This window comes from Protopterus annectens, chromosome 11.part0 (assembly GCF_019279795.1).
Source record: "Protopterus annectens isolate FY-2018-M chromosome 11.part0, PAN1.0, whole genome shotgun sequence".
NCBI lineage: Eukaryota > Metazoa > Chordata > Ceratodontiformes > Protopteridae > Protopterus > Protopterus annectens.
The window spans coordinates 160545924-160570681 of record NC_056745.1 but is presented as its reverse complement, the minus strand read 5'-3'; the positions used below and the strand labels follow the sequence as shown (position 1 = coordinate 160570681).

Here is a 24758-nt window from a genome sequence, read left to right as displayed (position 1 = left end):
GGTTGTTGGTTTCATGTCATATGGAAAGGGGAAATGCCAGTGTGGGAGACAGATTCCCCATAAAGATCATCACAAGCATTGCTTGTTCTGTTTAGGTGCTTCCCATGACCATATGTCTTGTGAGATTTGCCAAGCTTTTGTCTCCAAGACAGAGTGTAGTTGTCTTTCTTCCCTAGGTATTTACTTGGAAAACCAAAGACTTATACTGTTGGCTAAAGACACTATGGAATGATCTTCCTGGCCCAAGTGTCAGCAGTCTGCAAAGGAAAAGAATAAGAAAACTCAGTCAGATTCTTTGGCTGTACCGCCTCCATCTGACGTCTCTCTTAATGCTAGTGAAAGCCTGGAAGATCATCCAGTTTCCTTGTCAGATTCCTCTGCTGCTACCACCTTGGAGGCCATCATGGATCTAACTTCACACGTCCATGGAGGCCTTGCAGACATTTGGCTTGGATGTACAGGGGGAACCACGGCTGATAATTACTGATGGGCCTAGTGGTGTTTTTCAGATATTAATGAAGAAAGACGTTTTGATTACAGTAATAGAATATTGTCGGGGGGGGGGGGGTCAGAAGCTCGTAAGTTGTTTAAGGCTGACGTCTCTCTCAAAAATAAGCAGAAAGCTAAACACATTTCTCCTGCTCTAAAGATCCTCTGAGTGAATGGCAAAACTTCATTCAAGGACTGTTTTAATGCCCTTATGGCTGTAAAGCCTCAACAGGAGGTTTCTGTTTCTGCTCCTCCTTGGTCTTCTACCTCACTTAAGAGACCTAGGGAGCAGGTTTCCTCTGATGAAGATGCAGATTCTCATGAAGAATCCCTCACTTATTTTCAGATTCCTTCTCCCTTAGATTATGATTCTGAGGAAAAAGTGTCTATCAGTCCTGACTCTCCTTTTGAGGAGATTTCTTTAGGTGACAGTATTTCCAGAATGATGGAGTTTTTCAAAACGGGACTGTGCTCAGGTATCTGATGTTCAGAAGAGGTACTATGAGCTTTTGCAAATGGAGTATCCTAGGCCCTCTGCTGATCTCTGGTTCTTTCTGCCTTGCTGGATGCATTTTCCACTGCTTCTCAGGCTCTTGATTCCCACCCCCTGCTCCCAAAAAAACTGATAGGTTTTATAAAGTGCCTGATGACAGCAAGTTTTTTTTTTTTTTTACGTGCCCATCAAGTGACCCTTCTGTGGTATCAGTTACCTCTGATAAGCCCTCCAGATTGTTACCTTCTACTAAGTTGCTTCCCTCTAAGGACAGCAGAACCACGGAGAAGCTAAGTAAGAAAGTGTATACTTCTGCTACCTTGTCCTTTAGAGATGTGAAATATTAGACACATATGACCAGATATGTCTTGGCTGTTCTCTCTCAGGCTTGTCAGGCTGTTTCAGATCTTCTTGATTCTGAGGGGAAAGCCTCTGCTCTTTCCTTGCCAGGGACATCTTCCCAAGTTGCTCGTCATTCTATTAAATGCAACTGTGATACAGCTGATGCTTCATCTAGGGCTGCTGCTTTTGGTTCTGTTTTAAGGAGATATTCTTGGCTCAGACTTCAACCTTTGCCTGATAGTATTAAGGCCAAACTGATGGATGCTCCTCTGGTTAATAAGAAATTGTTTGGTGCTGCTGCTGCAGAGTTGTTTGCATCCCTGCAAGAAAAGGGCAAGGCCTTACAGGAATTGAAGCATATTTTTGTTTCACCTTTTCCCAAATTTCAAGGTAATTACCCAAACAAGCCTGCCTTTGTTCGTAGACTGCCCCGCCCTGACCCCCCAAAGGTAAAAAGGGTGGTTGATGGGCTCCTCCTGCTAAGGCTACCCAGACTCTTGCTCAGAAGTCGCCTTTTCCTGACAAACCAGGTGCTGTCTGACTATCCTTTTCTTCTCAAGTCACATTCTTTTTCTCTGCTTCTTTCCCTGTCTCTTCCTATTTGGTTAAATGTCACCCAAGACTCCTGGGTTCTTTCCATAATTCACCAGTATTATTACATGGTTTGGAAGTCTCTTCCTCCCTTTTTGGGCATTCCTCAGCCTTCTCAGGAACAACTGCCCTTTTTTCCAGAGGTGCTTCAGGGCCTGTTGGCTCAAGGAACAATTCAAGAATTCCAACTCCTCAGAGGGGAGGAGGTTTTACTCCAGAATGTTTTTGGTCCCCAGGAAAGCAGGCATCTGGAGACCTGTTCTGGATCTTTTTTAGCTAAACGCCTTTTTGAAGGTCTCTTCCTTTCGGATACTATTCCTTCAAACCTTGTTTCCTCTGCTACTTCCTCAGACTTTTCTAGTTTTCCTGGATCTCAAGGATGATTGTCTGCACACTCCTATTCATCCCCTTTTCAAGACGTTTTAAGGTTTCTCTGTTGCTTCCTGGCATTTTCAGTTCTCTGCTTTGCCCTTTGGCCTCTCTACTGCCCCAAGGGTCTTCACCAATTGCATCGCTCCTGTGATTCCTTTCTGCAGGTTAAGAGGGATTCAGGTCTTTCCTTACCTGGATGACCTGCTCATTCAGGCCTCCTATCCAAAGATTTTACTTTATTTCTCTCCTGCAAAGCCTGGGGTTTAGTGTAAATTTCCAAAAATCATTCCTGACTCCTCCTCAGGATCACGTTTTACTAGGGTGTCAGCTCCAGACTGTTCCAATGCTGGTGTATCTACCTCCTCCCAAGACTTTAACTCTGATTGCTTTCTTTCAAACCCTTCTTCCTGTAGCTTCCATTATGACCAGGGAGTTTCTGAGGGCTCTGCATTCATGACTTCCACCATTCCTTTGCTTCATGTGGCCAAGCTCCACCTGAGATAGCTCCAGTGGTTTCTAAAGTCAGTTTGGTTTCAACATTCTCATCCATTGGATTTTCTAGTCCCTCTTCTTCCATGACTCAAGCTGGAACTTCACTGGTAGATTCATCAGTTGTTCATCAACCCAGGGCTTCCTTTTCAACCTCCTACCCCCTCCCAGGAATTCTTTACAGGGACCTCCTTTGGTCTTCTGAAAGTGCAGGGCCTTTGGTCTCTTCGACAAATGACAGACCACATCGATGTCAAAGAGATGAGAGCTCTCCTTCTGACTATTCAGGTTTTTCATTCTCTTTCTTCCAGCGCCCTTCAAGATTCTCAGACAGTACCACAGTGATGTGGTATTATCAACAAGCAAGGGAAGACAAGGTATTTTCTCCTGTGCAGACTAGTCCTTTAGGTTTGGGATATCGTTACGCAGTATCAGGTGACCCTTCAGGCATTTTACATTCCTTCTGATCAGAGCATAGTGGCAGATTCTCTGAGCAGGTCCTTAACACAGTCCCATGAGAGGATGCTTCATAGGAATGCATTTCTGGACATTGTCCACCCTTGGGGTACTCTTCAAGTAGATCTCTTTGCCTTTCCTCTGAACAGACAACTTCCTCTATTTTGCGCCAGAGTCCAATATCCTCTAGCCTGGAAGGTGGGTGCCCTCTCTTTTTCTTTGAAGGGGATGTTTCTTTATGCCTTCCCTCCCCTTCCTCTCCTTCTGAATGTCCTGTTCAAGATAAAACAGGATGCAACCAAAATCTTGCTTGTGACTCCCTTTTGGCCCTGACATCACTGGTTCCCACTTCTTCTGCATTTAGCCAAGGGCAGTCATCATAAATTACCTCACAGGGTGAACCTACAAGACAAGGGATTTCTCATCCATCCCCACCTGTCTATTCTTCAACTGACACTGTTGGTTATAGCATTTTGATTCCCTTCAAACACCTCTTTTTTGAGGATATGCTTTGGGTCCTGTAGGAGGCCAGGAAACCCACTACTAGAAATTTTTATTTGTCCAAATGGAAGAGATTTTCTGTTTGCTGTTTTTCTTGTAACCTCAATCCACTTACTGTGGAGGTTCCTTTGGTTAACTCTTATTTTTGTGAATTGATCGATGCTGGATTAACGTATTCTTCTGTCAAGGCCCACCTATCGTCCCTCTGTGCTTGTCTGCCTTTGACTCCCTCTTTGGCCTCTAGATTTGAGGCCAAACAGTTTCTTAAAGGTGTCGTTTACATCAGGCCTCCCAGGAAGCCTGTCCTTCCTTCCTGGGACCATACTTTTGTTTTAGAAAAATTTATTCAGTCTCCTTTTGAGCCCGCTGCTTCAGCTTCCTTACAGCATTGTTCTTGGAAGACTGTTCCTCTTATGGCTGTCCCTTCTTTTAGTTTTTTCATAAGGACAGGGTGTCCTTTTGTACTAATCCTTCTTTTATGCCCAAGGTGGTCGGTGAGTTGTCTCTTATCCAGTGTATTCATTTGCCCATTTTTTTTCCTTCTCTACAATCTGCTAGTGAGAAGGTTTTGCACACCTTGGATTTGCATAGACAACTCTGATATTATTTGGATAAGGCTAACGTTTTTCATAGGATCATAGGAAGTTACTAGGCTAATGGCCCTAGAGCCCTTACAAGCCTAGCCAAGTTATACCCTTTTTTCCACAGTCAGCATCCATTGCCCTTGTCCAAGAGAGAGACAGGTGGAACCCCCAGGTTGAATTTAGTTACCCTTCCAATCATCCAGATTGCATTTGAAGAGGGCCTATGAGGTGCTCTGTTTGACATGAAGTAGGAGTCTGTTCCAAAGGTGTGGTAAGCTCTGGGAGACAAATATGTCCCTCCAGCAGGTTCTATTAATGTTACATACCAGGTTAAAGGTCTTTAGAGTGAATAACCCATATACCATTTGACTTATGGATATGCAGCATTTCCAGTGAACAAGGCAGAGATCGCTTCTGAGTAGTGTGAAACAATAAAATGACAGTGATTCAGACGATCCACATAGGACAGATGATAAAGACCTGGAATTTTCCTTGTGAGGAATCTTTGTGGTCTCTCCAATTGCTGCAGTGTGCCCAGGTCTCTCACCACTGAATGCATACTTAAGGTGTTGGTATTGATATGGTAGTTAGCAGGAACATCGCTCTTACCAAAAGGGATGGTGATACATTTTTTTGCATTGAGTTTAAGGCCATGACTTTGGCACCAGTCATTTGTTTTTGTAAGACCCTCTTGTAGGATGTTGACATCATTTGGAGATTTTTGACTGCCCTCATTTTGCAGTCATCAGCAAACTTTGTCAGCCACAGACCTTTAGTTCTTGCTTGTACTTCAGAGAAATAGATTCCAAACAGTAGAGGTCCCAGGACTGACCCTTGTGAAACACAACTGGTTACAGGTCTGCTATTGGAGGTGGGTTCACCTATTTTGACTGTATGGGTTCTATCAGTGAAACAGTTAGTGACGCATCTAATGATATAAGAGTCGATACCTAGCTGGGTGAGTTTGTCAATGATGCCTGAGTGGGGGATAGTGTCAAACACCTTGGCCGAATCTAGGTAGGCTGTATGCACAGATTTCCCCTCGTCCAGGGTCTTGGTGACTGTCTTGAAGAAGTTCACCAGGTTTAACAGGCATGGTCTCCCTTTTGACAAATCCAAACTGAGTAGGGTTTGGAGATTACCTCTATCTTTGTTGATAAGGTCCATGATGATTTGCTTTTTATAAGTCTGAGCAGCTTTTTGTTTCTTTTCATCCTAGGTCTTTAGAGTTGTTTGTTTCTAAACAAACCATGTCTTCTTGGATATCTAAACCCATTTCTTTTTGCTTTTCTTTTCATGGGAAGAGCCTTCCTAATTCTGTTAAGGCTCATTCTGCTAGGGTTGTGGCTTCTTCTGGTGATTTTTTTCAAGGGTTTGGATACTAATTCTATTCTTGTGGCAACTACCTGGACTTTTGTAACTACCTTTACCAAGTAATATAAATTGGATGTGAGGGCCAGAGCTAGTTTTGCCAGAGCCATTCTCCATGGCTTCCTAGAGGGTTCTGCTGGCCCTTCCTCCTGCCAGTCTTCTTCCTGTTCTGTTGTACTCTCACTGTTTCAAAGAACCATAACTCATGACACCCATTCCACCTATCTGAACTTACTTGAATCCATCAAGATTCAGGCCTCTACCCTGATCCTGGGTGACTTTAACTACCCAACCATAGAGTGGAATACCTTATTCTAGCCCAAACATGAGCGCCCAGAGATTCCTCGACTTTGTCAGTGCACTGGATCAGCTGGTCTATACCCCTACGAGTGGTGAAAATATCCTGGACCTGGTCCTAACCAACATGAGTTGCTACTGTATCGCCCCTACAGTGTCATCCTCCGTGGTAAGATCCGACCATAAAGCAATCACATTTGAAGTCACCATCTCCCCTGACCCCCCTGCTAGGTGCAAACAAAAAACTTTTACAAAGCTGACTACACTCTCCTGAGAACAGGTATAAACAGCTTCACAGCTACTGTCCCTTTAGTTGGAACTAGCATTAATATCCAAGCCTACACCAAAAAACTATATGAGGACCTACATAACTGTATGGACTCGGCAGTACCTGACAGGACCATATCATCTTCCTCAAAGAAGAGTAAACCTGTCTGGTGGACAGCAGTAATAAACTTTATAACAGAAGGAAAAAAATGCTGTCCAGGACCAAGAAGGAGCAGGTGCCAACTGGAAGCAGTCTCCTTTGTCTGAACAAGCAAATAAGGTCACTGGTGAAATCCTCTAAGGTTAACTTTGAGTCCAAATTGACCACATCCACTAAGGACCATCACAAATCTGCTCTGAACTGGTGGTCAATAACACCACATACACAAATGCTGTAGATATAGACAACCTGCTGTCAGACAGGTTCATTGAACCCCGTCAGTAAACCAGGACATCCCCAACATCTGGCCCCCTCTCCCCTCATCACCAGGGAAAAGGTCTATAATGCCCTGTCAAAGGCAAAAAATACAGTCTCCATGGGACTTGACATCATCACTGGCTGTATCTTACATGAACTCCGGGATGAGCTCTCACCTTCATTAGGCACCCTATTCATCCAAAGCCTGCGCAACATCTTCATCCCAGCCGAATGGAGGACATCCACTGTCATCCCTCTACAGGTGGAGCATCAACTGACCCAGGCAGTTATAGGCCCATCAGCCTAACTAGCCTGATCTGCAACGCCATGGAACGCATTATCATGGACCTTATAAACAAGGACATTGGCAACCTCCAAACACTGACCCCACGTAGTTTGGTTTTGTCAAAGGGAGATCATTCCTGTTAAACTTGGTCGACTTCTTCAAAACAGTCACCAAAGCCATGGACGAGGGGAAGATGGTGCACACCACCTACCTTGACGTAGCCAAAGCCTTTGACACTATTTCCCACTCTGGCATAATAGATAAGCTCTCCCAGCTAGGCATCAATCCATATGTTACCAGATGGGTAGCTAACTGGCTCACTGATAGAACCCACTCAGTCAAAATAGGGGAAGCCACCTCTAGTAGTACACCCGTAATGAGCGGTGTACCCCAAGGATCGGTCTTGGGGCCTCTACTGTTTTCTTTTCTGAGGTTCAAGCCAAAACCAATGGTCTGTGACTGACCAAGTTTGCAGATGACTGCAGGCTGGGCCTGTCTTAAATTCCCCTAGTGATGTGAACATCCTCCAAGAGGGCCTTACCCAAACTAATAACTGGTGTCAGAAACATGGCCTCAAACTGAATGCCAAGAAATGCATCATTATCCCCTTTGGGGAAGTTGGCATCCCCACTAATTATCACATTAATAACAATGTACTAAGCATGCAATCATTCATGACGGACTTGAGCACCCAGGCTGATAGCAATCTGACTTTTGACTATCACATTGCCTCGGTTATACAGAAGGCTTTCTACATGACCCACCTCATAAGTAAGGGTATTTCATTCAGGAACAAGGAGATCGTAACATCCCCGTACTCTTCCCTTATCAGATCCATTATTGAGTACAGTACCCCCTTCGGCACGTGCCTTGCCAAGCACATGCAGCTGCTGGAGAGAGGTTTTTGACCAGGAAAATACAGGGTCTCAAACACCTATCCTGTACAGATAGGCTAAAAACCCTGTCCCTCTACTTAGTCTTGTACAGACTGTTCAGAGGTGACCTGTGTCTGGCATACAAGGCCATCTCAGACCCAGCCTTGATAGAGTTGCTGCATATCTGTAAGTCAAACTCCACTCGTGCAAGTCGCACATAAGGTCTCAACTGGTCTGTGACATTAATAGAACTTGTTGGTGGGATAGATTTGTGTCCCAAAGACTCCCCCATCTGTGGAATAGACTCCCTCTCTATGTCAAGCAGAGTACCACTCTAGCCCTCTTTAAGAGGAACCTGGATGACTGGATGGGAAACAGAAAATACACCCCTGGGATCCCACCTGTGTCCCTGCTGGACAGGGGAAACAAGTGCTGACTTTGTGGGAACATGGGCGAATTTCTTGGCTAGGCTTATAAGGCCCTCTGGGGCCAATAGCTTAGTATCATCGTATGAACCTATGAAGAACACTGCAACAATAATGTGGAAGGACATAGTACAGTTGTGTAAAATCTTGCCGTAACAGTAGATGTCCTTCTCATCACTGTTGCAGTATTCGTACTCTTCCTCCTCCCCTTGGCCCATTTTCCTTCTGGATGTGCCTGTTGCTTGATGATATCCTTAGGCTGTCATTCCTACTGGGGATTTTCAGTTCTGAAGATGGTACATCCAGAAATCACCTTTATGCCCTTTGCTGTGTGCAGGGATCATATGTGTGATGTATGGTATATCCATTACAACCTAAAGGCTTTGGTGTGCTGGTCAGACATCAGGCTGCCCTAGGCAGATGATCCCTATTGGAAAAAAGACTGCAACAGTGAAGAGAAGGACATCTACTGTTATGGTAAGATTTTACACAACTGTACTTTTATTGCAAACTGCCGTAACATTTTTCTTTCTTCATAAGACAGTCCAGTTGCCTAGCTTGGCCATCCCCCCAGTCCTGGAGGTTGTGGAGGATGTTTTCCTCGAATCCAGCTTGACTCCTGATGCCCTTTCACCAGCTCCCAGAAAACCAGACATGTACTACAGAGTCCCTGACTCACACAAATATCTTTTTAAAAATCCTACAGCTGACCCTGAGGTCATTTCTCAAGGGCTAAAAGGGATTAAAACAACCTCTGCTAAGAATCCCACCCCCTCAGACAGGGATTCCCGAGTGTTGGACAGATGGGGTAAAAAAGTATACACCTCAGCTACTCTTGCTATCAAGGCACTAAATTGTCAGTTCCATATGCTGAAATTTCAGAAACATACCTTGGAACTCCTTAAACAATAAATGTCTTCCTTTCCTGCTTGGGCAGAATCTAAAGATTTACCAGAGTTAATGCATTCTGCAAGTCAAGTAACTAAACACACCTTGCACTGTGGTTTTGACACCCTAGAAGCTTCTTGCAGAGCAGCAGTCACTGGATCTGTCATTAGAAGGCATGCATGGGTTAAGGAGCAGCCCCCCTGCCAGACCATGTCAAATCTAAATTGTTGGATGCCCCCTTGCACAAAGATAACTTATCTGGCACTAAGGCAGAAGAGTTCTTAAAAAAGATGGAAGAAAAAGCAAAATCTATGCAAACAGTTAAGGATTTCTTGCAGGTCCAGCCCCCTAGGTTCAGCAGGTGTTTTCCCTCCAAACACTGGTCCTTTCCTGCTTCCCAGTAAACCGGCCAAGCCTAGGCCCCGTGGAAACAGATCCACCAGACGGCAGTGACAGGGAATGCAGAGATCTAAGCGGTGGGCTACCTCCACTTCAAAACCAGGGAGTTCTAAGCCACTTCCTTATGGTAAGAACTCACAGTGACTCACCTCCTCCACCCCCTCCCTCTGCCCACCTTCACTTACCCCTAGGAGGAAAACTCTCTTTTCACTCAAGCACCTGGGCCACCATTACCAAGGACCACTGGGTTCTGAACAGTGTACTTAATAAAGCATTTTCGACTGGAAACAGACTGCCTGCCTTGCTTGGATTACTTTCAAATACTTAGTAATGCTTTACAATTATATATTTTCTATTAATATTTTTTGTTTTGTTTTGTTTTTACATAAGACAAGTTTAAGTTTGCTACTTCTACTACTATTGTCTGATCTGATTAATATACAGTGATTAACTAGAAATATATGGACTGAAAATCTTCCGCACAGAGAAGTTTCTTACACTGTCAGGGATACAAATTTTCCTTCCACACCCTTCCAACCCCAAAAGGGTTCCAAGATCTACCTCCAAATCAGTGGGCAGAGGCTCAAAAGCAAATCCTTTCCCTGCTCTCTATGAGGGCAGTAGAGCATGTTCCTGCAGAACAGATAGGCCAAGGTTTCTACTGCAGACTGTTTCTGGTACCCAGCGAAGAGGGCACCTGGCGCCCCATCCTCGATCTATCCATTCTAAACACCTTCCTGGTGATCCCAAAATTCAAAATGCTTACCCTCCAGCAGTTGCTACCCATGCTCTCCTAGGATGCTTGGCTAGCCACCCTAGATCTAAAAGAGGCCTACCTCCACATTCTTATCAGAGAATCATGCAGGAAATATATCCGCTTCAGGTCAGGATCTCAAAAATTTCAGTTCTCTGCGCTTTCCTTTGGCTTATCTACTGCTCCCAGAGTTTTCACAAAATGTCTGGCTCCTGCCATTATTGCCTTTTGCAGACAAGGAAATATTCAGATTTACCCATACTTAGATGACTGCCTTATTCAAACAGACAGCCTGGAAAAGCTGCTCAAACACCTGGCCTTTGTAAAGACCCTCCTAACCTCTCTAGGGTACACAGTCAGTGAAAAGTAATCCAAACAGGTGCCTACCCAAAGGATAATCTTCCTGGGAGCAAGTCTGGACACAGCATTCCAGATGGCATACCTTACACCAGAGAAACAAATTTTCCTGACAACCTACTTCTCTCAACTAGCCACCACGCCCCAGCTAACTGCAAGGAAGATCCTGCAAGCTCTGGGGTTCATGGCATCTTGCATACTACTCATTCCCTATACCAGACTGCATATGAGAAAACTTCAATGGTACCTAAAAAGCCTTTGGTGTCAACACTGTCAAGACCTGGAAACTCTTCTACCTATAATTCCTTGCCTCAGAAAAATTTTCTTTGGTGGGCAACGGCATGCTCCCTCAACAAGGAACTGCCTTTCTCCCCACCCCCCACCGCCCAGACCCTCACCACAGATGCATCAGACTATGCTTGGGGTGCACACCTGGACGGCAGGTGCATACAAGGTCAATGGAGCCCACAGCAAATCCCTCTGCACATCAAACAAAAAGATGATGGCTGTGCAGCACGCCTTGATAGCTCTCAAGCTCCTTCTCTCTCCAGGGGCTCTCCTCATCAAAACAGACAACACCACTGTGATGTGGTACATCAACAAGCAGGGAGGGACTCACTCCTACCCTCTGTACAGGCTGGCCATGACCCTTTGGCACACAGCCTCTGCCATGCAACTACACCTGTTAGCACAATTCCTACCAGGCTCTCTCAAAACTCTGGCAGAAAAATTAAGCAGAAATCGTCTGGACCCATGAGTGGCAATTCAACAGAAGTACCTTCACCCTAATAACTCAGAAATGAAGAACCCCGAAGGTCGATTTCTTTTCCTCCCACACCAACCATCAGCTCAGCAAATTCTGCACCACTGCATGGCTTGGAAAGTGGATGCCCTATCCTTCCCCTGGGTCAGTCTATCGGTCTATGCCTTTCCTCCCACACCTCTCATCCCTAGGATACTGCTCAAAATAAGGGAGGAAAAACCAAGGACCATTCTTATAGCTCCAGACTGGCCCCAGCAACACTGATACCCCTTGCTGTGCAGCCTGTCCTTGCTGCCTCCATGGCATCATCCTCAGATTCCAAACCTCCTGATCCTAAGGGAAGGGGATTTCATGCATCCCCAATTGCAGACACTCAGTTTGGCAGCTTGGCTTATTCCCTAACCTCGAACCAATCTATCAACCTCAGTAAACTGGTTCTGAATGTTATCCATGAGGCCAGATGCCCTAGCACTAGAAAGTCTTATGCTGATAAATAGAAAAGGTTCTGCACCTGGATCCAGGCTAAGGGAACCAATACGGCACAGCCCTCCCTCCCTCTCATCCTATAATACTTAGCTGACCTACTACACAGTGGCCTCTCTTTCTCCTCTATAAAAATTTATGCCTCTGCTATTTTTGCTCATTTTCACACTGAGCAGCCCCTTTTCTCACACACTTTGGTCAAACGGTTCCTAAGAGGGGCTAGCAACTTGAGGCCACCCAGAAGGGCACTAACACCAGCTTGGGACCTTAACTTTGTATTGGAAAACTCACCCTGCCCCCTTTCGAACCAACTTCTTCTGCAGAGCTAAAATTTCTCTCCTGGAAGACAGCATTCTTTATGGCCATCACTTCAGCCAGAAAGGTCTCTGAGCTGCAAGCACTCATGGCTGTGGAACCCTTAATCATCTTCCATGGAGACAGGGTATCCCTCAGAAATAATCCATTCTTCATGCCCAAGGTGGTCTCCAGTGTGGCTCTCAACCAACCCATTCATTTGGCCACCTTTTTTCCTAATCCCCAGAACAAGGGGGAAGGAAATATTCACTCTCTAGATGTGCACAGACAGTTCAGATTTCTATGTAGACAGGACTAAATCCTTCAGAAAGTCTTTTCAATTACTGGCTAGCTTTGCTACAGGGGCAGAAGGCAAAGCCATCTCCAAGCAAACCATTTCCAAATGGATAGCACACTGCATCAATTTCTGCTACAAACAGCATGGAAAGCCTTCCCCCAAGGGGGTCAGGACACACTCCACCAGAGCAGCCTCCACCTCTGTAGCTTTCCTCAGATGAGTTCCCTCGAGGGACATCCTGGAGGCTGCCACCTGGGCATCTGTTCACACTTTTACCAAACATTACCGCCTACTTCTCTTCTCCAAATCCAGGGCAGAGTTTGCCTCTGCAGTCTTGCAGGGCATCCTAGCCAGCCCCTAGTTTCCTTGACTGCCTCCACCCATTTCCTCAGCTTTGGGAATCAACCCAAGTGTGATGACTGCAACAGTGAAACACAAAGAACATAGTACAGTTGTGTACACTTACCATAAATGTAGATGTTCAAGTGTATTCACTGTTGCAGTCTTGGTTTCCCTCCCTCCATCTCCCTTTCTTTTCTTTCTCGTTTTATTTCCATTCCTCCTTATTGTTCTCCTTTCCTTACAAGGGACATATTAGTATTTATTTTCCACTGGTGGGGTTCTTCCACCAGAGCCTGGCCTCCTACTTGGGGGCTTCTGACAGGTTAGGGCAAGAAAAACTGATTTAATGGCATCTGCTGCCTTACTTTATACTCCTGACGACCTGACGTCAGTCCTCAAGCGACAGCAACCGACGCAGAAATACTAAGTCTCTGGTATTCAGGCCGGCCGAGGGCTACCCTGACAGGGATAACCCAAATGTAATGATTGCAACAGTGAATACACCCGAACATCTACATTTATGGTAAGTGTACACAACTGTACTTTGCCAGCTGTTACAGTGAGTGACTCACTCAGCTGTACTTTTGTTCCCATCATTGGGATGGGAATTGAGGTAAAATGTGCATGCATTCTTAGTTGACTGACTTGTATCAAAAGTTTCCTTTGCACATTCATTCCATCATCCTTTATCTTACAAATTTTGGCAGAGTTCTGTTCAGACACGCCGATGGTTATTTTCATCATGTAGCCTATTTTCCAAGTTAATCATATTGTGGCCTCTCCAGTAATGATTCTACACTGATGACTGTGGCATTGTGGCTAGATGATCAGCACCATCTGAAAGGGTTCGTATACAAATTTTCCATTTTTGATCCACACAAATGTGAAATTACTAGCACGAAATTCATTTTTATCAACAGCCTGACTTTGCAAAATAGACACTTTCCAACCACATTGACAGAAGCACACATTCACCAATACGCACTTTGTTCCAATCTCTACACACAATCATTGGTATTATGAGGAAGGTGGAGCCTTCCCTCCACCCCATTGCAACTCTGAGGTTGCCTTTGGTACTGGACAAGGGGCAGTATGAATCACACAGTTACATCTTCCCCATAGCGTAGCACCTGTTTGCATTCCTAATATAACAAACTTCAGAACATAACTTATTTGTAGACACACAGCCACTATGTACTGTCGCCCCTTAAAACAGTTGCATTGCAAGTACTTTAATATCAAAACTGTACCTTCTGCATTCCATCTTTGGTGTTGTATAGTATGCCATTCTTTCCATTCATATTCAGATAACTCAATGAAATCACCAGGAATCTGCACTATTATTTATTGTACATTACAGTTTACTGTGTCATAGTCTTACACAACCAGATTTTTCAGGGTTCATTCTGCTAAAGGCATTGTATATCTTCCCTGAAGGTATAGCTTCAGCAATAATTCCTTTCCACCACCACTTCTCCGCAAATGATCATACAGTTGTTAGGGGTTTATAGGAAGCCTTCCACTTGGGATGTGTACAAGATCTAGTTGAAAAGGTTCTCCTTTTTTATTGATTTCTGCAGTCTGTAAATTTTCAGGATTGATTGGCCTTTCCCAAGTGTTTTTTGATGTAGACCTCTTTTTCCCCATTATCAGGGTATATATATGTTTTTTCTCTTGACGCATCACGACCTAGTAGTTGACTGAAGTTTAACCCAGCATAGACTGGCAAAACATTTTCTCAAAGGAGTCCTTTATCTCCACCTCCTGGTGAGGGGTCTATACCACCTGAAGTCCTGAACTTCACAACTGACATTCTTTTGCATCTCTGCTTTGAAGTGCTTTGTTTAGCAGACTTGGCATTTCTAAACCTGAAGACGCCATCAGTAATGACCATCTCCTGTGCATGGCATACATTTGTGCTGGAAGTGTATCAAGAAAATTATGGAGTTTCTGTGAGAATCATATCTTTGTCTCTGAATTAGTCATTTTTCTAGACATAGTGTCTGAGTTGTCACTTATGCAGGCCATTTTTACTTCCATTCTCTGGGTGCTGAAAACTGGGGAAAGCACAGCCTTCTTGCTTAGAATTTTCAGTATTAAGTTTGGTTCTGTTGCTGTTGGGGGGGGGGCGTGGTCACAGACAGAGCAGTTGTTCTATCTATTTGCTTTTGACAGGGACAGCTTTGTAGTTAACAAACATAGACTATCCAAAGGAACTGCTAACACCCTTTTTCAAGTGTCTTCACAAAGCATTCCACTGAGTTATGGTGTTTTGCATATAGCGTGTGCTGTAGGAATGTATTCATGCAAACACCTGGGCCTTGGTTCTTCGTCACTAGTGTGCATTGTTCATAGGTTCATAGATTAGTACTAAGCTAACTGCCCTTGCGAGCCATTTTAAGCCTAGCCAATTATCCCTTGTGAGACTCAAACCCTGCACCTTGTGCTTGCAAGGCAAACACCTTAACCATTAGGCCACCCTCCCAACTGACTATGCAATGGTTTGCATCTTTACTGTATGTAGACCTCTCCTTGGGAGGATTGTCCTTAAGATCATTTTGCTCTGAAGCCTGTATCCTGTCTTTTGGGCTTCCTATGCCTAGTGTGTTTCTTTTTTGACACTGCTTGAGAGTCTTCCCAGGTTGTCAAGCCAAGAACGGTATAGTTACCCCCTTTGGGAAAAAACATGTACCTGTGAATTACCACATAGGTGGCAGTACACTAAACACCGAAAGTGTGATAAGAGACTTAGGGACACATGTGGACAGTGGTCTCACCTTCGATAACCATATCGCCACTACAGTCAGGAAATCCTTCTATGTGGTACACCTCATCACTAAGGGCTTTTCATCCAGAAAAAAGGAGGTCATTGTCCCACTGTACTCATCCCTCATTAGACCCATTACAGAATACAACTCCCCCATTTGGTTTTACCTCTTAAGACATCTGCAACAACTGGAAAGGTCACAGAAATACCTCACTAAAAGAATCACAGGCCTAAAGCAGATGCCCTATGCTGACTGCCTTAAAAAACTCCAGCTATACTCTGTCACATATCGTCTACTCAGAGGCGATCTCTGCTTAACATACAAGGCCATGTCAAACCTAGAGCTGTTGGACATGCTACACTTAAAGAAATCCCAATCCCTAAGAGCCACACCCTCCAGGGATCTAAACCTTGTCATCGCAATAAACAAAACATGTTGGAGGGATAGGTTCCTGAACCAGAGACTCCCCAGACTCTCGAATAGACTGCCCATACATGTCAAGCAGAGTGGCTCTTTGGCCCTCTTCAAAAGGAACCTTGACGATTGGATGGGAGAAAGGAAATTCACCCCAGGGATCACGTCAGTTGCCCTGCTAGACAGGGGTCCAGGGAAGTAAATAGTGTGGGAAGAAATAGCCAGGGAATTGTTATGGCTAGGCCTGTATAGGCCCTAGGGCTGATAGCCTAGTACCAACCTATGAACCATACACTGCAAGAGCTGGTAAAAGTGAGACACGGTTATAAAATTATTCAACTTCCATCTGCCTGTCCAGCACTAAAAAACATTCTACACAACTATGTTCCCAGTCAGTCATTGCGATTCAGTGACCAAAAACTCCTGTCTGTCTGTAAACCTACAAATCTGCTGGGCATTGTCTGTACTCATACAAGGTTGCTAAGGCCTGGAACCCCTTACCTGTATCCATCAGGTCTATACACTCCCATCTTTCAAAACCACTCTAAAAGACTTCCTAGCTTAAATCTGGCTCTGATCTTGCTCAAAAACAGGATAGACTGTTTCCCTAAATGTGAGCAAGTACCTTTTCATTCCTATACCTCCTAACTCTCCCTTCTTTGCTTACTTCCTTACTGTATCTGATTCTCTTCCCTGACTTTCTCTTTAGACATACCATGAAGCTGTTTTTTCTTCACTTCATATTGCACTTCCTATATGTATTAGACTCTTGCCTTTAATTTCTCTACAGATTGTCTAAAATTTCTCTAAATATGAAATGATGCTCATATACTGTGTATCAATTCTTAATCATTGTTTTTATATTATGTCTAATTTGGTATAGTTTAAACGGCAGACGTTTTATTTTAGAAGTTTGTAAAATGATTGTTCTTAAAATGTTTTGTTGTCATTTGAAGCTTTTCTCCCTGGGTCTCCGCTGAAAAAGAGCTTCTACTCGGTTGGACTTTCCCAATAATCAAATATCAGTAAATAAATAAATTAATTAAATTAAATAATTAATTAAATCTGCTGTCAGTTCCTGTATTGCCATTTGAAAGCATATTCTGCAGTGTCAGTACAATGCTTCCTCTGTTTATTTTTCAGATGCTACCTCAGAGTAGCAAAGCCTCCAGTAAGTAAACATTAAGTCTGTGAGTTTGTTAGTGGTTATTGTTTCCACTGTTCAAGCAGCTGTCAGGAAACTGAGATCCTGGGGCAAGTATGCCTCTTAAACTTTAGCACAGGAAAAGCTCTGTAGGGCATAGAGTGCACATATTCCTTGAATGTGGTAACTTGAGATTTGAACAGACAAGGCAGAGGGTGCAAGGGGGATGGTCCACCCACTTTTGAGGGCCTTCTCAATCATGAGCTGATATACTGAATATTTGTACCAGTTTTATTTAACCATCAGATTTTCTTCTTCCACAAAACGGGGCCAGCATATAGAACATCTGTGATTTCTTCTGTGTTTATTAGTTGATATTTGTGATGAGGAAAGGGAGTGGGATACTTTGACAATAGAAAATCCCTTGGACATGTGTGAAGGCTGGTAGAGAAGGGTGAAGGCTGCCAGCCTAGCCAGATAGAATTTTGCAGATAATTTTGTCATTTGTAAATATGAATGGAAACTACAGGCTTGTTGTCCTAAATGTAAAGAAATACTGTTGCATGTGGAACTGGAAATAAATGTGACAACAGTGCACTCTACTGACCAAAGTAAAGCATGTGGTGACCCTTTGAAGTAGACAGTGGTGCCGAAAAGTCTAAATGAAGAAATTATTTCTATTGTTTTAACCAAGAGTTAAATTGCTAGATTTAAACATGCAAATGTATTTTTATTGTTCTGTTCCTGACCAGCTGCAAGATAACAAAATGGAGATGTTAAGAATGTAAATGCAGTTCATGCGTAGCCTGGGAACTCCAGGAAAGTGTAAAAAGATGATGCAATGTTTATCAGAACTGCAATAGCAATTTTAACAGAGAGAATCAGAAGGCATTAAGCATTTTTGTCTTGATCATCCAACTCACAGCACTGCCTCTTGCTCACATGTAAGTTATCTTAGACGTGTGTTTTCTTTTAGGAATAGCTAGAACTAGAAAGATTAGACTGTGTTTTTCTGTGATGTCAGAACTGCAGTACTGAATTATTTTAAGTATTTCTGTGTGATCTCTGAACTCTTGACTAGCACTGACTGGGTAGTAGAAATTATTGTTTTGTGGTTTTAATTATTTATTATTAAATATTTTAAAACCTTTTAACTGTGGCTGGCTTATGTAGAGATAATTTAAGCTCTAGAGTACATTGTATATTTATAGAGTTTACTTGGGCAGTTCACTCCAAATAAGCTTGACTGTTAGTCACATCTACCAATTGGATAATAATATTGTACAGGAATAATTGGACACCCTTTTAAGGGCCTTTGAGTAGCTGATAATTATTAGCTGGGTGGTGGCAGTCGGTACTACCGTATAGTCTGGGTAAAAGGGGCACAGCTGGAGAACCTGTACCAGCCATCCCCAGAAGTGTCTGTGTGGTTGTATAAACTCTTATCTCAAAGTGTGTGGGGGTCAGCTACTTGGTCAGGGACACAAAGCATTGGTTGGACAGAGAGGGTGCTGGAGATTTTAGCATGCCCAGCTAGGCTGAGATCTGGACCGTATAGCTGTGCCAGTGGGGAGTCTTATTGGGGACCAAGGGAGCGACCAGCCCCAGACTGACTGTGATCTCTGTGTGCTCTTAAGGGAAATTGCACTTTACTGTGTGTATTTGTTATCCTTTCCTCTCATATATGGGACGCCCTCTCTGGTGTTAGTGGTGAGGATTGAGGCTCCCTGATTGCTGGGCCAGGGCACGGGCATCACAGCATGATGTCTCTTTTTGTGACCTTCCCTGGTGCTGTATGTGCAGGTGCCCTATGCTCAACATTACTTTTATCCCATGCAAAGCTGTTATTGATGTCCTATGAACAGAGTACAAATTTAAGACAGAATGCATGGGACTCATTCTTCTGAGTAAACTTCTGAGTAAAAGAGTGTTTTCCTTATGACCACCATCAGCAGCAAGGACTCTAATTTTGAAACATTGCCACTAGTGTTGCAAGCCATGCTGTTAGCTACAGTATTTCATATTTTCAGCTTTGTAATTATGATCAGCTTCAGATTATAGCACATTGTTCTAGTTGGCTTTTCATTTCATTTATTTGTTTATTTTTTTTTGTTGGTGTATAGGAAGCTAGTCATCTGTCACATGCACACTTACTGCTGTAGATCCCAAGCAGTAAATAGTATACAGAGTATTTTGTACAGATTTAATGATTTACTTTTTGGCATTTGTAAGTTTTGAGATGAAATACAAATGCAGAATTTTGAAGCTGTTGACATTAAAGTCATTTATTTGAATTGTATTTTGTCTCTCATGTGTATTTTTCTGAAGTTTACAAAACACGGTCTTCTCTTGAAGTAGCATACTTTGATTTCTTACATATCTCTGGATGAATATCCATTGACGTCGGATGTGTCTGTTTCATTTGAAAATGTCCTTCTGTAGAACAACTCAGTCATTTTAAAAAATAACACTTTTACAGCACATACACAGTTATTGCCATCTTATTGTATTTTGAAATGCACAGACATGCTTTGCTTTATTTTCTTGCTTACTTGGTGTTCTGTTACAGATTCAGACAGCTATGTGGGTACTCCTGAATCAGGAAAGATGGATACATCGCTGCTTCTTTCCAACTGCAGTGTGGACAGCAGTCTGCTAGGTAACTTTTTCTAGAACACTACCCAGGCAGCAAAGTCTGGATTTTGATACATTGCCATTTATCTATTTTTTGTTTTCATTCTATAGTTTTAGTACTTATACTCTCTTCAAATAATACAGAAAACTTACATTGTAACAGACTAATAATATCTGGAAACTCTCTCTGGTTTATATATAAATGAACTGTATTAAACTTTGTTTGCAGCTGAACTGAACGCAATCTGGACTTTTATGATAAAGGTAATAAAATATTTTTTTCAATTAAAAACTACATATTTTACTAGGTGATGGTTAGGTTCAGGTGTGTAATCAGGTTACTGTATTAAAAATAAAAATCCTAGGTGTGTAAAAAGTATAGGTTCCTGTCATTCAGATTAATGAGGTAATACCTTAACTGTGGTTATCAGGTTGTCTTAAGTATGGGGAAAAGCCCAGAGCTATGGGTTCAGAAAATGTTGCCTTATCACAATAAATGAATTTGCGCAACTAGCAGCCACGAGCAGGATGGATGCATTTCAGAAAACCAAATGACATGGCCAAACAAAATAAAATGGTTGATCATATTATACGCTGATGACTACATAATGAAGCACCACTTAATGCTACTAAGGCAAAATCCTGGAGGAGTGATTCAGAAATGCTTAAATGCCATGAACTGATGCTGCTCCTGCTTTAGAATTCTACACAGCCATTTGCTCATATTCAGGAGGTGCCAGGTCATTCAACTGTCCTTAACATTTCATGCCCTTCATGACACTGACCTAGTGAACTGATGCCTTGTGGACAGGGACACCATGCAGAAAATGATGGACATCATCTGCAGCCCTATGGGGAGTGTACCTGCCTTGCAGGTAATAAGATACGAGTTGCTTTACATATATTAGCTACGGGGACTTTTCAATGACCTGGTAAGGACACAGTGTGGGACTCTCAGGCATCTGTCTCGAGAATACTCCGACAGTTCCTTAATGCCATGGTTCATCATGTGGGGAAGCATATGTGGTTTCCCTGTACCCCAGAGGGGAGAAAAGGCCACGCTGGATTTCTATGACATAGCCCATTTTCCCTGAGGTTCTGGGAGCCGTAGACTGTATCCACATTGAAATAAAAGGCCTATGTGTTGAACTGGGAAGGAGGTACTTGAACTGTAAAAGGGTACCACTCCAACTGCCAGGTGATCTGTAATGCACAGGGTATCATCCACCGTGTGTGTGTGTGTGTGTGTGTGTGTGTGTGTGTGTGTGTGTGTGTGTGTGTGTATGCAGGTCTCTCAGACAGTTTTCACAAGTCGTAGGTATGACATGTGTGACTTTTATCAGTGGTTTGCATGGGGTGACTTCCCACAGGACTGTCTTGTGGATGATGTTGGATGTACCTTGGCTCATGACACCTATCAGAAAGCCGCACAATCAGAATGGCCAGGGGTACAGCCATGCACCACCACAAACCAGAACTATTACAGAGTAAATATTCAGCCTGCTTAAGTCACTCTTTCATTGTCTGGATACATCCGGTGGTGCCCTGCGTTGTGACCATGCCATGTGTGCAAAAATAATGACAATGCACTATGTTGCATAATATGACACTTAAGAAGCAGTTGCATCAGAATGTCTGCTTGCAGGGACTGCAGTTCCCAGCACCACTGACATTAGCAGCTGAGACAGATGAGGAGTCAGAGGAGGAGCCAGCAGTAGGTGATGACCATGCCAGATGGAGGCGGGCACTAATGCAGTGATGCTAGCAAACAGAGAGTACATTATGCATAGCATTACAGTATAACCATATAAAAGCTAAGCAGATACATTACATTAAATATGATGCGTGTGAAAACACCAAGCTGTGCTTACCTATGTGCAGGCTGGCCATGCTGGGCATCAGACAATTAGGCAACCCAAGGGATAATGTACAAATGTCAGGACATCATTATGATTTGCACAGATGGGGAAGGGGGCAAAGGTGTACATATTTATCACAGGGAAGTATGTCAGTGTGAGTACTAACTTGTAGAAATCAAAAAGTACATTTTTGTGTTTTGTGAGAACTTGTTTGGTGGGTGCTAGAGTGCCATACGGCCAAGATCATTGGGTTTCTGTGATGTACTAGGGACGGTAATGGTGTATGTTTGTGTATGCAGGAACACATGTTCAAAACATGGGGCACCACCGTGGCTTCACTTACTGGGCAGGTCCAGGACGTACATGACAAAGGGTTCAGCTTCCCTTGTATGTCCTCACCCACAGGTGCTGGCTGTGCCAGAAGTTGCACTGGCTATATCACAGCCTTGGCTTAATGCTGGTGTGCTGTGTGACCTAGATTGATGCCAGCATGATGACGATCACAGGGATGGCTTCTTTGGCGGGGGGGGGTAGACACCTCTGCAGTCAGTGTTGCTGCGGAAATGCTAGCACTACATAAGTGAGATCTTCCTCTTCCATGGATGTGTTGGCTAACATCTGTGGATGTAGCATTTGGTTGCTTGTGAGGACAGCCCCTCACTCCTGACAGACAACCCAGCAAAGGCACTGTACTGTCCAATGTGTGATTTAGTCTATCCATTGAATCACACGTATGGGTCATGCACTCCTGTAGGTCAGTGTGCAGAGCCTGGATCATACTCAGTATCTCTGCCACGGCACTGGTGGAAGGAGCCTGTGCCTCCATGATGGCCCTGCACATATGTTCAGTGACAGCTACTGACATGTCAACCTCAAGGGAATAGCGGTAACCAGACCTCTGGGGAGTACCATTAGTGCCCCCCCTCCGTGTGAACCACACTGCCCACAAGAGCAAAGGTCACATTCAGATATATCTGATATGAAAGCACCTACACTTCCCTGATCTAGAGTGTTTGCCTGGATAACCGCAGGTTTCGAGACTCTGTCCATACACTGAGTAGGGGATGCTTGGGTCACACTTCTTGCGTCCATTCAGCTTGTTCCACCCTACTAACTGGGAATGGGGTTTACTCCAGAATGTTTTTGGCTCCTTGAAAGGAGGGTACCTGGAGACCCATTCTGGATCTTTCTCTGCTTAACACCTTTCTCAGGGTCCCTTCTTTGAGTGCCGTCTCTTCAGGCCTTCTTTCCTCTTCTTCCCTAAGCATTCTTGGTTTCCCTGGATCTCCAGGATGCCTACCTTCACATCCCAGCTCACCCCCTCTTCAGGAAATGTTTACGTTTCTCTGTTTCTTCATCTCATTTTCAGTTCTCTGCTTTGCCCTTTGACCTTTCTACTACCCCAATGGTATTCACCAAATGCCCCTCTCCTGTCATTGCTTTCTGCAGACTTTGAAGGATACAGATTTTTACCTATCTGGATGACCTACTCATTCAGGCTCCCTCTCCCAGCAGTCTTTTGCATGATCTGCACTTTACCACTTGCCTTTTGCAAAGTTTGGGGTTCACCATAAACATCATGAAATCTGTTCTGGCTTCAGACTCTTTCCATGTTGGCTTCTGTTCTGCAGTTTTGTTTGACAAGCTTTATCCAGTCATTTCTTTCTCTGTCCTCTCTTATGGCCAGGGAGTTTCTCTGGTTTCTGGGGTTTATGGCCTCCATTATTCCCATTCTTCCTCTTACCAGGCTCCATATGAGGAGAAAATGATGGTACCTCAAATCATTGTGGCTTCAACATTGCCATCCTCTAGAGTCCCCTGCTCCTCTTCTTCCTTGTCTCACACTCAAGTTACATTGGTAGATTCAACAACTCTCTCTCTGCCAAGGAGTTCCCTTCCAGGCTCCAATTCCATCTCAGGAACTGTGCAGTGATGCCTCGGACTTTGGGTGGGGGCCTGTTGTGGTCTTCTAAAGGTCAAGGGGCTCTGGCCTCATTATCAGAGTTCAGATTATATCATTGTAAAAGAGGTGCGAGCTCTACTTCTGACTCTGTAAGCTTTTCACCCCCTTTTCCACCCTGGCCCCCCTCAAAGTCTTCATGGACAATACCACTGTGATGTGTTATGTCAACAAGCAGAGGGGCACAATGTCCTATCGTCTTTGCAGGCCAGCTTTATAGGCATGCAGTCTAGCTATTCAGTATCAAATGATTCTTCAGGTGGTCTACATTCCTTCAGAGCACAATCTAGTATCAGACTTATTGAGTAAGTCCAGCACACACAGGCTTATGAATAGATGTTTCACAGAGATGTGTTTCTGGACATAGTCCATCACTGGGGTATTCCTTGGGTAAATCTTTTTTCCTCCCCTCTGAATAGACAACTTCCTCTTTTCAGTTCCAGAGTACCAATTTATCTGGTTTGTAAAGTGGGTGCTGAGTCTTTTCCTTTGGTGAGAATGTTTCTATACTCCTCCCTTCATGCCTCAAGTTCTGCACAAAGTCGGGCAGGACTCTCCTGTAACTCCTTTTTGGCCCAGACAGCATTGTTCTTCCTTCTTTATCTCTTGGCCAGTGGTCATCAACACAAGTTACCTCATGAGGTAGATTCTCGCACAAGATTAGTGACCTCTCTATCATTCTTACCTGTCAACTCTTCAAATGGCACTGTGGGTGATAGGATTTTGATTCCTTTTTGGCACCCCTTTCTGAGGGCATGCTCCAGGTTTTGCAGGAGGCCAGGAAACCCACTAGCAGAAAATCATACAGGTTCAAATGGAAGAGATTTTCTGTCTGGCGCCTCTCTCGCCATCAGAATCTGCTATTGGTGGGGTTTCATTTGATTCTCTCTTAGTTGTATGATCTGCTCCATGCTGAGCTGACGTATTCTTCAGTTAAAGCTCACCTTTCATCAATTTCTGCTCGTTTACCATTAAATCCTCCCTTAGCCTCTCATTTTGAGGTCAAGCAATTTCTTAAAGGAGTCCTTCATATCAGGCCTCCCAGAAAGCCTATTCTGCCTTCATGGGACCTCATTTTTCTACTTGAAGAGTTGACTCAAGCTCCTTTTGAACCTGCTAGTTCAGCCTCCATACAACATTAAACT

General features: G+C 43.8%; 1 protein-coding gene across 1 annotated transcript in view; it reads left to right on the top strand.

Moving 5' to 3' along the window:
• RAD51AP1 (RAD51 associated protein 1) overlaps nucleotides 1-24758 on the top strand; it is an 813846-nt gene that overhangs the window by 164922 nt on the left and 624166 nt on the right. Inside the window, exon 6 of the mRNA XM_044087560.1 lies at nucleotides 19730-19819. Within this exon, the coding sequence (XP_043943495.1) occupies nucleotides 19730-19819 (90 nt within the window). The remainder of the gene's footprint in view (nucleotides 1-19729; nucleotides 19820-24758) is intronic.